The sequence below is a fragment of the Camelus ferus genome, chromosome 29 (assembly GCF_009834535.1).
Source record: "Camelus ferus isolate YT-003-E chromosome 29, BCGSAC_Cfer_1.0, whole genome shotgun sequence".
Classification (NCBI taxonomy): Eukaryota; Metazoa; Chordata; class Mammalia; order Artiodactyla; family Camelidae; genus Camelus; species Camelus ferus.
Window position 1 is genome coordinate 12,550,774 of NC_045724.1, and position 13,161 is coordinate 12,563,934.

General features: G+C 37.3%; 1 protein-coding gene across 1 annotated transcript in view; it reads left to right on the forward strand.

The window, feature by feature from the left end:
- The window catches only part of TRPA1 (transient receptor potential cation channel subfamily A member 1), a 57,718-nt gene that overhangs the window by 30,437 nt on the left and 14,120 nt on the right, over positions 1-13,161 (forward strand). Inside the window, exons 15-22 of the mRNA XM_032470051.1 lie at positions 612-778; positions 2,992-3,085; positions 6,298-6,357; positions 6,858-6,956; positions 9,559-9,629; positions 10,174-10,336; positions 11,224-11,313; positions 12,717-12,886. Coding sequence (XP_032325942.1) covers positions 612-778; positions 2,992-3,085; positions 6,298-6,357; positions 6,858-6,956; positions 9,559-9,629; positions 10,174-10,336; positions 11,224-11,313; positions 12,717-12,886 — 914 coding nt within the window. The remainder of the gene's footprint in view (positions 1-611; positions 779-2,991; positions 3,086-6,297; positions 6,358-6,857; positions 6,957-9,558; positions 9,630-10,173; positions 10,337-11,223; positions 11,314-12,716; positions 12,887-13,161) is intronic.

The following is a 13,161-nucleotide window of genomic DNA, read 5'->3' on the forward strand; positions in this document are numbered from 1 at the left end:
CTTTATTCCACTATGACATCCTTCCTCCTGTTTTGGAAAGCAAGTATTGAAATACACACTCTTTCACGGAATGATGGAGACAGAGGACTGTCATTGCTTTTTAGTATGTCTTTATGTGGCAAAACTAAAGACTGGCAACTTTACAGTGATTTCTGATTTAAAAAAATTTTTACAAGCCTGTGAAAATCTAATATCTGGAAACCAATTCGATAATGGATGATTAATCTCCAGAAGTATTTTCTTCTGTGTTTGTTCCAACATCCTCATCCCTAAAAGCTTGTCTTCTGTCCCTGTGGAAACATCCCACTGACTGCAAAAAAGAAGCAAAGCCATCCACTTGGAATTCACATTTACACACACACACAGGCCTCCCAACCCCACCCTACACACACACACACACGTGCAAACACACACAATATTTGTATTAGAAACTCATTATTTTGAAGCTTGATTCTGAACACCAGTTTTCAATTTTAAGTACTTACTATTAAGTAGTTAGCTTTGTCAGTAATTTCTTTTAAGCAGTTCAACAGTGAGATGAAGCAGTAAAATAGCCACAGGATGAGCAGCCATTGTCACCAGATTGTCTGTGGTTCTGTTTTCTCTGAAAGAACACTGCGCTCCACTTTGCTGCAAGAGAGGGCCATGCCAAGGCCGTTGCACTGCTCCTGAGCTACGATGCCGACGTCGTCCTCAACAAGCAGCTGGCCTCCTTTCTGCACGTTGCAATTCACAACAAGAGAAAGGAGGTGGTTCTCACGACCATCAAGAACAAACGGTACCCTGCCTTCCCATCCACCAGCCTCTGCCATCAGGGCTTATTCACAACCTGAGAGGAAGCAGTTTTCTCTGTCTGACTTATTTCATTTAGCATAATACCCTCCATGTCCACCCACATTGTTGCAAATTTCATTCTTTTTATGGCTGAATAGTATTCCACCGTATATATATACCACAACTTCTTTATCCGCTCATCTGTTGACTAATACTTACGTCACTTCTGTATCTTGGCAACTGTAAATAATGCTGCTGTGAACATTGGGGTGCATGTACCTTTTTGAGTTAGTGTTGTTTTCTTTGGATATATACCCAGGAGTGGAATTGCTGGGTCATATGATAGTTCTGTTTTTAGTTTTCTGAGGACCTTCCATACTGTTTTTCACAGTGACTCTACCAATTTCTCACCAACAGTGTTCTCTTTTCTCCACATCCTCGCCAACATTTGCTATTTGTGTTCTTTTTGATGATAGCCATTCTAACAGGTATGAGGTGATACTCTCATCATAGCTTTGATTTGCATTTCTCTGATAATTAGCAATGTTGAGTATCTCTTCATGTGCCTGTGGACCATCTGCACATCTTCTTTGGAAAAATGTCTATTCAGGTTTTCTGCCCATTTTTTAATCATGTTGGGTTTGCTTTTTTGTTTGTTTCTTTTTTTTTTTTTTTTTTTGATGTTGAGTTGTATGAGCTGTTTATATATTTTGGATATTAACTCCTTATTGGTCATATCATTGGCAAATATTTTCTGCCATTCAAGAGGTTATCTTTTTGTTTTGTCAAAGGTTTCCTTTGCTGTGCAAATGCTTTGAAGTTTAATTAGGTCCCATTGGTTTATTTTTGCTTTTATTTCCTTTGCTTTAGGAGACAGATCCAAACAAAATCAATCAACATTTTAAAACGTTAATTGTTTACATAAAATTTTCAGTAAACTTTTTGGGTTACAATAGACATGCTGCTTAACCTCCCTGATCTGCAGTTTCCATTTATAAATCATGGGTGCATAGACCACCTTCTTAGCACTCCCATGAGGCTCATAGGGTCCGGGTGTGTGTAGTCTGGCACTACGGTTGTTGTCAGACAAACTCTGCCCTGCCCCACCTGAACTTGCCTGATGCTCTCCTGCTGTTGGAGACCCCAAAACTGGATGTTGGTGAAAATATTCTCCGAGGTAAATCTGTGTTGTTACCAGTGCCACCGAAAGGAATTTTCTTTAACACATGATCTTTTGCGGTGGTGGCTGTGGGGTTTTAAATCCTACTCTAAAGAGTTTTAATGATGAAGTTGGAGGATACTTTGTCCCATGTGTTGAACATAAACTATTTTGTATAATCACAGATAGATAAGCACCAGGGCCCAGTGTCACCCAGTAGTGGACACAGAGGTGAACAATCTCATATTCAAGGCAGACCAAGCCTGTGCTTTGGAGCACAGACAGACTTCAGATTCCCCTGCTGATTATTCCTTTGAAACACTAGTCAATGCAAGTGTGCAACTGAAGTTTTCTGTTGATTATACAGATTTCCTGGATGGGTTAACAGAAAATTTGGGTAGTTTTTAGAGCTAGACTCTTATTGCAAAGATAGGCTCTTGGAGATAAATGATATCTTTCTACTTTCTGTTGTAGATTTATTTCACCCTTGGTTTCATGAGCATCTTCTTACACTGTCCAACTGGATGGCAATAAAGACAGGGGCAGTGTTCTGACAGAGCCCATATTTATGAATGTACTTGATACATGTTATTTTGTAGTTTAGTTAGTTTAATGCAGTACATGATGTATACCTGGATTAAATGTAAAGCATCATGTGCCCAGTACCTTGCTGCTCTTGTAGGTACAGGAAGGCGGGTACCTCTATCTAGCATGGCCAGCTCTGAAAATACATAACGTGTCATGACTTCAGGAGGAAGACAAGGCAAAGCCCTGCCTTCCTGAGAAGGCATTTAGATAAGAGATAGGACAGTGATTGTAACAGCCATCCTGGAATTTGCCACATGTCTAATTTCCATTAATGGACAAGGACTCTACTGCACTGATCTTGGTTCACATAATGATTCCATTGGAACTAATTCAGTTTCTCCTAAAGATAAAATCTTGAGTTTCAGCTGGTAGGTTTGTTGTTGCACAGAGCAGAAGGATTAAGAATTGTTGCTGTATTGTTATTATTATTATTATTTTATTTTTTTATTATTATTATTATTTCTTTGCAGATGGGAAGAATGTTTTATGGTTTTTAGTCATTATTCTCCAAGCAATAAATGTCCAGTCTTGGAAATGGTAGAATACCTCCCTGAATGCATGAAGGTAAGCTCTCAAAACAAAACTCCTTCTGGGTATATGCTTGGCATATAATAAAAATGTAAGGATTTACTGCTGTAATTACAACCTAAATCATAGTAATTTCGATCTTAAAAGTGAAGTTAAGTTTCTAGTTTTATATAGGTTCTAAGGGAATTTAGCCAACAAATGTTTGAGAAGGACCTACTTGGACTAAAAAAATCCTATTAGTTGTTATGTGCAATGTAGGAAAATATGTTAGATTTTGTATTTAAACAATTCACGTCTAGAGCAGAGACCACCAGTGCCGGTTGCTGGCTGATTAATGCCTCTAGATGTAGTTTTTTGGGGCATGCATGTTATTATTTCAAGTTTGCTTTAGTTGCTAATATTTATAGCCAGGATGCTTTCCTTATCCAGTATCTGGCTTTATATGGAAATCAGAAGGTCTAGTGACTGGGCTACCTCCTCACAAGACAGGAATCACTGGGCTGAGTAGCAGCGGCTTCCTTTACCACGGGCAGGTGCACTCCCATTTGACACACCCCACCTCTTCCTTTTGGATACTCAGTTCTCATATCGAGCGTTGGTTGCCATGTATTCTCATTCTTGTGCAATTGTTTTCCTCATCGTTCTCTGCATGTGCCTCTACCCAACCCATAGATTTTTCTGCATGTGCCTCTATCCAACCCGTGAAGATAAAAGACAGCACAGGGAGAGCCCACATTTCAAGAACAGTGGGAAAGATTTCTTAGGCTGGCACAGTTCACTCACTTCCAGCACTTGCCTGGCCTCTGTGGGCCTCTGCACGTGTGACTCTGTTCTGGATTAAACGTAACACCTGGAAGGCTGGACACCAGCTCCAAGTCAAATACGCATGAACCGTGGGGCTCGTGAGTGTTGCAGGATGCGGATATAAGACCTCCTGGGAAAGTTGGGATTTGAGGATTGGGATAGAGGTAGAATAATCAAGAAAAAAAAAAATGACTTCAAATGCCATTTGAAGAGAAAACCATATTCAAATACTGGAAGAGGCAGTGAGACAGGGGATAGAAGGCCAGATTTGGAGCCAGGTGGCCCTAGGGTTTAATCCTGGTTCTGCCTCTTGTTCTGCGGCTTTAGGTGGGTCATTTCACGTCTCAGAGCATCATTATTTATTTTCTAAATCTCTAATTAAAACAGTGATGCTGATATTGATCTTTTGAAGTGATGAAGTGATTACAAAATTTAGAGGTAAAATGTAAAAACTGTTCAGGATGGTATAGATCCTACTCTTTTTACACTGCTTATGTGGTTATTAGCACTACTACTAACACTACTTTTATTTATTTAGTAAGCACTTAGTGTGTGCTAAGTGCTTCTTGGGCACTTTTCTGGATGATGTCTAATGGAAATTGGAGCCAGTCCAGTTCCTAGATTAGCATTTTAGATGCATAAAGCTCATCCAAGGGCACATAAATATTCAGGATTGAAAATGACCTCAGGTTTTCTCACTCAGTAATTCCAGTTGTTGGAATCTGTCCTAATGAATAAACCAGAGGTACAGACAGCTTTACATGTAATGATGTTTCCTGCAGCTTTATTAATCATAGTGAAAAATATATGGTAGAAACGTTCACATATGGAAAACATAGAAAAGAAATTATACCCAAATACTAACCATGAGCACAGTTTGTGGGATTACAGTTGGTTTTTTCTTTTCTTCTATGTTACTATGTGCTTTCTAGTTAGTTTTCTGTAATGACTTGGTATTATTTTAGTGTTGTGAGTATGTTTCTAAGTAGAGGAAATTAAAAGTCTTTCATTTCAGCCTCACACCACACATTTGAATAACTTACACGATCCCTCCTCCACTCCCCCCTCCCCAGGCAGCCCAGCCTCACTTTGCCTGAGCTGATTATGACAAAGATCTCGGACTGTCACAGCCAGACCTGCTTCTCTGCTTCTGCCTTGCACAGCACTGCTGACTAATCTTGCCTTTATTTTTCATGATGCCTTTTATGATCCCCAGTACTGCCTCCTGGTCACCAGCAGAGACTTCTTTGAAATTTTTAAGTCCCTCTGTTCTGGTGCTTGAGACCAGCCAGGATGGACAGCCCTCCCAGTAAGGCCCAGTTCCCTGTTTCTCATCTTCAGGGTGCTCTCCAACCCTCTACCCTTGTCCTGCAGATGGGGTCAACCAGATGCCCCAGGAACTCCAAGGGACATATTGATGCACTCATCTGGGCCCTGTGTCCACATCCAATTCCAGGAGGGCAGTCTGACTGAGCAGTATTTCTTTCTTAGGATCATGAATCTGAGCCACCAGAAAGGTCCCAACACACAGATTTGGGGTGACTCAAATCATTTTCCTGTAGACAGAGACTGCATAAAAATGTTTGTCCCCACAGCCTAGGGACAGGTCTAATGCTTAATTCTTAAGTGTTTTCTCCCTTTTTGAGCATCTAGAGGACCTTCAACTGTTTCTCGTTATCACATCTCTGGCCACTATCCTGTCCATACCACTCTGGATGGATACTTGGCCCACGTTGCTCTGTAAGTGAGGTACGGAAGCAAACATGGTACTCCAAGCTCAAGTGACTCAGGAGCTGAGACCTAGACCACGGGAAGACCCCAGTGCTCAGCCGAAAGGTCTTGATCAGGAACGATAAGTTATCACTAGAAGATGCTGAGCAAAGGAAACCTTAATCATCTAATATATTTTCTAGAAGCCCAGGAAGACATCAAGTCTTAGGCAAAACCAACGAAGTATTTCTTTTTTTTTTTTTTTAACATTTTTTATTGATTTATAATCATTTTACAATGTTGTGTAAAATTCATGTTCAGCACAATTTTCCAGTCATTCATGGACATATACACACTCATTGTCACATTTTTTTCTGAGTTATCATAACATTTTGTGTATATTTCCCTGTGCTATACAGTGTAATCTTGTTAATCTATTCTACAATTTTGACAACGGAGTATTTCTTACCCACATTTTTGTAAATGCAATTTCATTCTCAAGTGCATGATATTTTTCTGAATCACTTGGTATTTCTAAGGAATGCAGTGGTACTTGTAACACTTCGTATTTTAGACTTTGTTCCTGAATGACTTAAATTATAGTTTATCTTTGAGGTGCAAGAAGCAAAGGAAGGGGAAGGGAATATCTCAGGTGGTAGTTCAGAAATGGAATCAAACCTCATCTCGTATCTAGTCTCCTGCCCAGTAGCTTAGCTGGTTTTCCTCTCTCAAAGGTACTTTTAGATTTCTGCATGATACCCTCCACAGAAGACAAGTCCTCCCACGACTACCACGTAAGTTTATTTTATTGTAAAAACTTAAAGTTTGTTTTATTATAATTATTTAAGAAATATTAAAAATAATGTTATTAAAATTCTACAATCTCAAAAGATGGTAACTGTCTTCATTTTCAGATTATTATATTGTCTACTTGTGAGGAAATTTTTCCTTAGATCTCAGTTTTCTCCTAGTATTTTAATTGTTCCTAATAGCATTACTTTGGAGTGTTTCTAGTCTTTATATTTTCTTGGGTCATATTGCCTGAAGAATGAAATTCTAAAAGATCTAAGTGGTCTTTTGAGAAAGCAATCAAAAACAGCCTTCTAGGACATTTATTTTTTGAAACTAATACAGAATAACTTAATTTACTTTTCTTCCAATGAAATGACCCAACTTTATTTGAAACATTTAATTTTCAGCAGAATTATAAGCTTGCATATTTGATTTGTGAAGAACTACTTTTGGGGCTTACGCTAGACTGTAATTTTTTTTTTTTTAATTTTATCTCCTACAGATTGAGTATAATTTCAGGTATCTTCAATGTCCATTAGAATTCACCAAAAAAGTAACACCTATACAGGACATTACATACGAGCCTCTGAAAACCCTCAATGTAAGTCGAGTGTTTTCCTTATCCAAGTAGTCTCTCTGTAGGTTCTGTAATTTTTCGGTACAATTGTTCCAGGAAGGAGCTTGGAAAGAATTCCAGATTTACAGTTTGATGTCTGTGTCTGCCATGCAGCCTACCTCTTTATTTTTTAATAAAGAAAGCAGTCATTTTCTACAATGGCTATCATTTGGTCCCTTAAAGCCCCACACTGTTGATCACTTTAATCCTAATTAATAGTCATGCAAAACTTGCCCAACCCAGAATCCCATATACCATGGACAACACAGGCTGACCATCAGTGCGTGCCCCCACCTCCACCCCCTGAATGTAAGTATCCATGTTCTAGAGTTTCCAACCACAGGAAAATGCAGGGGGTGACATGGTACAGTCGTAACTTCTAAGTTCCAGCAAGCACTGAGCTCCACATTAAACTCTGACCTTTCAGAAGCTCTTAGATCCTTCTGGAAGCATGAACTCAATCTGAAAACAGGCCTTGAACACACAGCTTGGACCCAAATTTCCCAAGAGACTTGCACCAAACCAGCTCTTATTCCTAAGAATGCTTTTACATTTCTAGCAGATGAGGCAGTGAAAGCCATGGAAATGACCAACTTTAGTCTAAACTGAGGGCCTCAAACTCAAAACACTGCAGAAGAAACAGGTACCAGATGAGTGGGCTCTAAGAGGACAGCAGCTACACATTTCAACAAAGCTTTGCCATGTGGAACAGCAGCCCAGGCCCGTGTAAATATTGGCAATACATAAAATCATGTGCATGCAAAAGAAAACATACTTGAAGGTTGGATTTGCAAGCTGTGGTCTAGGATCTAGATCTGCTCTGTCTAATATGATACCTGAGCCACAGGTGACCTCTTACATTAAAATTAATTAAAATTAAATAAAGTTAGAAATCCATTTCTTTTATTTGCAAGAGCCACATTTCAAGCACTCAGGAGCCTATGTGGTTTGTGGCTCTCATATTGAACAGCACAGATAGAGGACGTTTCCATCACTGGAGAAAATTCCATCGGACAGCACTGGTCTAGACCAATTAAGAATTTTCATTCACCTTAAATGAATTTACTTCCCTACATGAAAGCCTTTGGTACAGACCATAGGACCAACCATCACCTAAAGTGAAATCTAAAGTGTTTGGAGTGTGAAAGAAGTCAGGTGGATTTTATGCCCATAGGCTGGCGATGGCAACAGACTCTCACTTCTGCTGTATGCAAGCATCTTAGCTCTGCTGGAGAATATTAGGCTTTTCAGTTGTTATTATAGTTCAGATTCAATAGCTAAGTGACCTAAGAGTAACTACACCACAGTTACACTAAGAGAATTTTTGTGTAAGTATGTGGGGTTTTCGTCATTGTAATTTATGGAATAGGTCATACTTCTATCAGAAAGAGTGCATGATCTCTACCACCAGAATGAAAATAGGAAGAAATAAAATCTTTGTAGCTTTTAAAAAGAAATGGACTCTATACGCTATAGACTTATAATCTATGCTATGATGTGACATGATATATGAAACAGGCTCATTTGAATAAATACATCACACTCAGTGAGTGACCTATCAGTACACAACTGAACAGCGCCTTCACAACATCTGTCTTAATATAGCAAAACTTGCCTTAGTTTTAAGAGAACAGAGTGGGGTTCTTCTGGAGCGATGGCTAGTCTGGTCTAAGAAATTATTGTGCACAGAAGTCTGAAAGCCTCTCTGGATCTGTCAGGGTTTAGATTCAGGCAAGACAGAAATCAGTCCCCTCAGGCAGTCCCCCCAAAAAGTTAGAGGACATTGGACATGTGTTCCACTCTCTCCCTCCTCAGAGAAGCCAGTAGTTGGAAGTTTTCTCTTGATCTCACTGCTCTGTGCTGGGGGAGAAGTTACAGCGAGTAAATGCCATGAATTTTCTTACTGTCTTTGATGTGGTTCTTCTTGGCTACAGGCTCACCCGGGGTGCAAGCACCTCTTAACTGGCTTCTAGACTTCTCACAAAGGCAGTTGGTCCTCGTATTGCTGTTATGTTGACGCCTTCTGTCTCTATGGGGTGAAGGAAGATCTGGGGCCTCCTAGTCCACTTCTTGTTGACTTCACTTCCTCTATGTATTTCTTGAATAATTAAAAATGAATTTTGAAATAGATAATGGTAGTTTCCAATAACTCATGAAAATTTATAATCTATAGGCTAATTTAACTCTGAATTGTGTGTATTCTGCTATTTGAACTCCTTCTAGAAAGATGAGCCTGAGATTCTTTAAGGAAAGAACAAGGGTGTAGTTATTATTTATCTTTAATGTCCTTTTGAGTTATAACTTTGTATAAGATTTAAAAAGCTTATGCTATCTCAACTAGTGAGAAATTGAAAGAGATGAACAATCAAATATTTGCATCTGTATAAAATGGTTATCTCTCTTATGTTTTAATAAATACACATTCTTGATATAATTTTTGATTTTTCAAATTTTCTAAAATAAACAGGTGTTGATTTTATAGTATCAAAATAAAGTTATAAGCTCTGATGGGTCCAAACAAAAAGCTTAGTTTATACTTAGTAGTTTAATGAGGTTGTACTTTTATTGAGCTTTTCTTATTTCTCAGGTAATGGTTCAACATAACCGCACAGAGCTGCTCAACCATCCTGTGTGTAAAGAATATTTACTTATGAAATGGTGGGTATTAAGAAGTACTTCTTTTTAATGATGCTCTCATTAAATTTATTTTAAAGTCTTTAAATAATTATGCTTTAATGGTATTTTAATATTTAATATTTTACTAATTAATGTTTTAGACTTTGAAGAAGAAACTTGTCAAAGGCAAAATTTAGTATTAAAAATGTTGCTATTATTTATCTTTAGCATTAAATGAAGTATTTGGTGGGTGGCGGAATTGTTATATAAAACACGAGGAGGCATTCCTGGGCCCTGTAGTTTAGTGGACAGGGAAGTGACAAGTGTGTTCCTGGAGTCAGAAGCTATGAGCTAAAGTCTCTTACATTAATTGGTGAGAGATTTTAAGTAAGTTATGATTTCTTGGGAAGCTGCCATTCCTTTTCTGGAAAAGAAAAAGGTGAATTCCAAGATTTTCTTGATTTTAAAGTTTAGTGAATTTAACAGACAGATTTCTGAGAGAGGTTATAACTATTGTTTCTGCAGGTACCTTGAGTAAATATTTCTCATTACAATTACTTAATTATGCTTTGCTTATTTTTCATAGGTTGGCTTACGGATTTAGAGCCCATGTTATGAACCTAGGATCTTACTGCCTTGGGCTCTTGCCTATGACCTTTCTAGTTGTCAATATAAGACCAGGTATGGCTTTCAACTCAACTGGCATCATCAATGAAACTAGCGATCATTCAGAAATATTAGACACCAAGGTATTTTCAATTGGTTTTTATATTTCAACTTTTTAAAATAAAGAATTATCAAAGTGCTTTTTTCCCTTAAGAATATTAACCTCATGATAAATCTGAAATATTGAGACTTTGATTATTATAAATAGCCTATAGAAATCATGTATGGTAGCAATTTCTCCTAAAGTCTTTTGTGGAATGAAGGGGAATATTAATATATAAGTCAATAAATGAGCTTGTAAACAAATATAAAATTTTTTTCTTTGTTGCAAATATTTAATAACCGATTGAATTTCTGCATCAATTTTGGTGATTTTTAAAAAAATATTTTAAAAGTTGAAGTATAGTTGAATTGACATGTAGGAGAAGCTAGCTTGAATGCTGAAGGATAAAACTTTAAAATAGGTTGACAAGAAAGTAGATTTCTGGCTGCCAGAGTTGTGGGGAGAGGGAAGTAATGCTCAGTGGGGACCAGGCTTCCATTTGGGGGTGATGAAAAAGTTACAGAACTAGACAGTAGTGATGGCTGCATAACATTGTGAATATACTTTATGCCATAGAATTGAAGATTTTAAAATGTAAATGCACGTATAAAATGTAAAATTTTTAAATGGTAAATTTTATGTTATATTTATTTTACCACAGAAAAAAAAAATTACATAGGTCTACAGATTCTTATTTCTTTAGAATTCAATTGGCAGGTTTTGAACCTCTCTTAATAAGGACATTATGAAATGAGTATGTGTCATCTTGACATCACAGTCATTTTCTGTGTAAAGCCAAAATGAACAGTACTTGCAGTGAAGAAGAAAAACAATAGAAATATTTAATAGTGGAGATTATAATGAAGACTAAATGTTGTTCTATTTTATATCCCTCATAACTGTTTGTCTTTCACTTTTTTGTTTCAGAATTCATATACTATAAAAGTTTGCATGATTTTGGTTTTAATATCAAGTATATTTGGATATTGCAAAGAAGTGGCTCAAATTTTTCAGCAGGTACATGATACATTTTATATATCTAAAGTTGCAACGATTTTAATATGCAGGACATAAATTAATTGCCTAACTCACCTGAAGCAAAGATGTTCCAGTTCTACTAGTCCATGTGGGTCTGCCTAGCTACAGATGAACTTATTACTTTGCTGTGTTTTCCCTGATATTGGTTTAATATTTTGGTAACACAATTGTTAGGTTTTAAATTTGATAATTTTGAATGTAACTGTTGATAAAGACCATAGTTGGCCCAAGACTCTATTTCAAATGGGTCTTTCTTTGAATTCTTTTCCTAACAAGAATGTTTTTTTTTTATTGGATAAAATTTCCTGTTATAATAAAGGTGGGAAACTTTTTACAGCACAATTTTTCTTTATACTCCGTGTTTTTAAATGCGTGAAGCAAGTTCAGATCAGACCCCAGAATTATTTAAATTATCTGCAGGTACTTGTCTTGGTCGATAAATGGCATCAATCCTTTACTTCTCAGTGTGGAGGTTTGAAGTCTTTTATTATTCACTTTTTGGTATATTTTCTGTGAATATTATTTTTGATAAGTTATATACCTTTTACACAACACCTTGCTTACGTTCTTACATGATTTGAACACAAGGATATTTGCATTAGAGAATGTTGATGATATGACAGTGTTTTGCACTTGTTTCATATTAGACACTGCAAGTACTTATACATCTATATATACTGTTAGTAAATTGTCACAATTCTGGGAGTTCAACTACATTGTTCTATTGTACCTTAAATGATTCAAGGCATAGTATTTAATCTCTCTTGTCATTATTTTTATTTTTTAAAGATGAGAGGTACAGATTATAGTCTATGTTGAACTATGAAGTTATATTATTTCTCTATTGGACTTAGTCTCACCATTTTCTTACTGAGATTTAAGTGGTTTACTCTACAGGAAAGTTGATGTCCAAAACATGAAATATTTAAGACTAGGAAATGACACCAAATCATCATGGTGATTAAGGTCTTAGCACAGGTTCCCAAATCTCCATAGATACAGCTTTAGTTCATTTATATCCTGAGAAGTTCACCTGCATGTCCTTATATAGGCAGAGGGGAATTACTGAACCAATTTTGCAGCCCCCCAGGAGTTAAGATGGAGTGAACTCTGGAGAAAGCCCAGAAACTTGTAGAATTTCTTTAGGCATCAGACACCCAAAGTGCCAGGTGCACAGAAGAGGCTGGGGCATCCTAAGACTGATCTGTGCCCAAAGCTCTGAGTTAAGTCCAGGATGACAGGAGCTGGCTCCTTCATCCTAAACCTCTCTCCAGCTGCAATGCCAGACAACTATTGTTACTGGCTGCATCTATATAAAACCGTCTATAAGATACCAGGTTTCTGTCTTTACATGTGGTAATTCTTCATTCTTTTCAACCCAGAAAATGAATTACTTCTTGGATAATAAGAATGCACTTGAATGGGTTATCTACACAACAAGCATCATTTTTGTGTCACCCCTGTTCATTGATATACCAGCCTATGTGCAGTGGCAATGTGGAGCCATTGCTGTACACTTCTACTGGATCAACTTCTTATTCTATCTTCAGAGGTAAAACCAGCTTGAATGGCTTCTACATCCTTTAGGCAGGTTTAATATCAAAACAATAATTAATAAAAGTACCATAAATTTTTAAGTGGCTTATTTCTTTTCCAATTGTTTTAGACTGGAGATATCTTTTATAGTCTATTAAGGAAAAGGGGAGGGAGGTTTGTGGTTCAAAGTGTAGACCAGGGTTTCTCAACCTTGGCACTGTGGAAATTTGGGGTCAGAGAATTGTGTGTTGTTGGAGGCTGTCCTGTGCAGTGTAGAATGTTCAGCAGCAT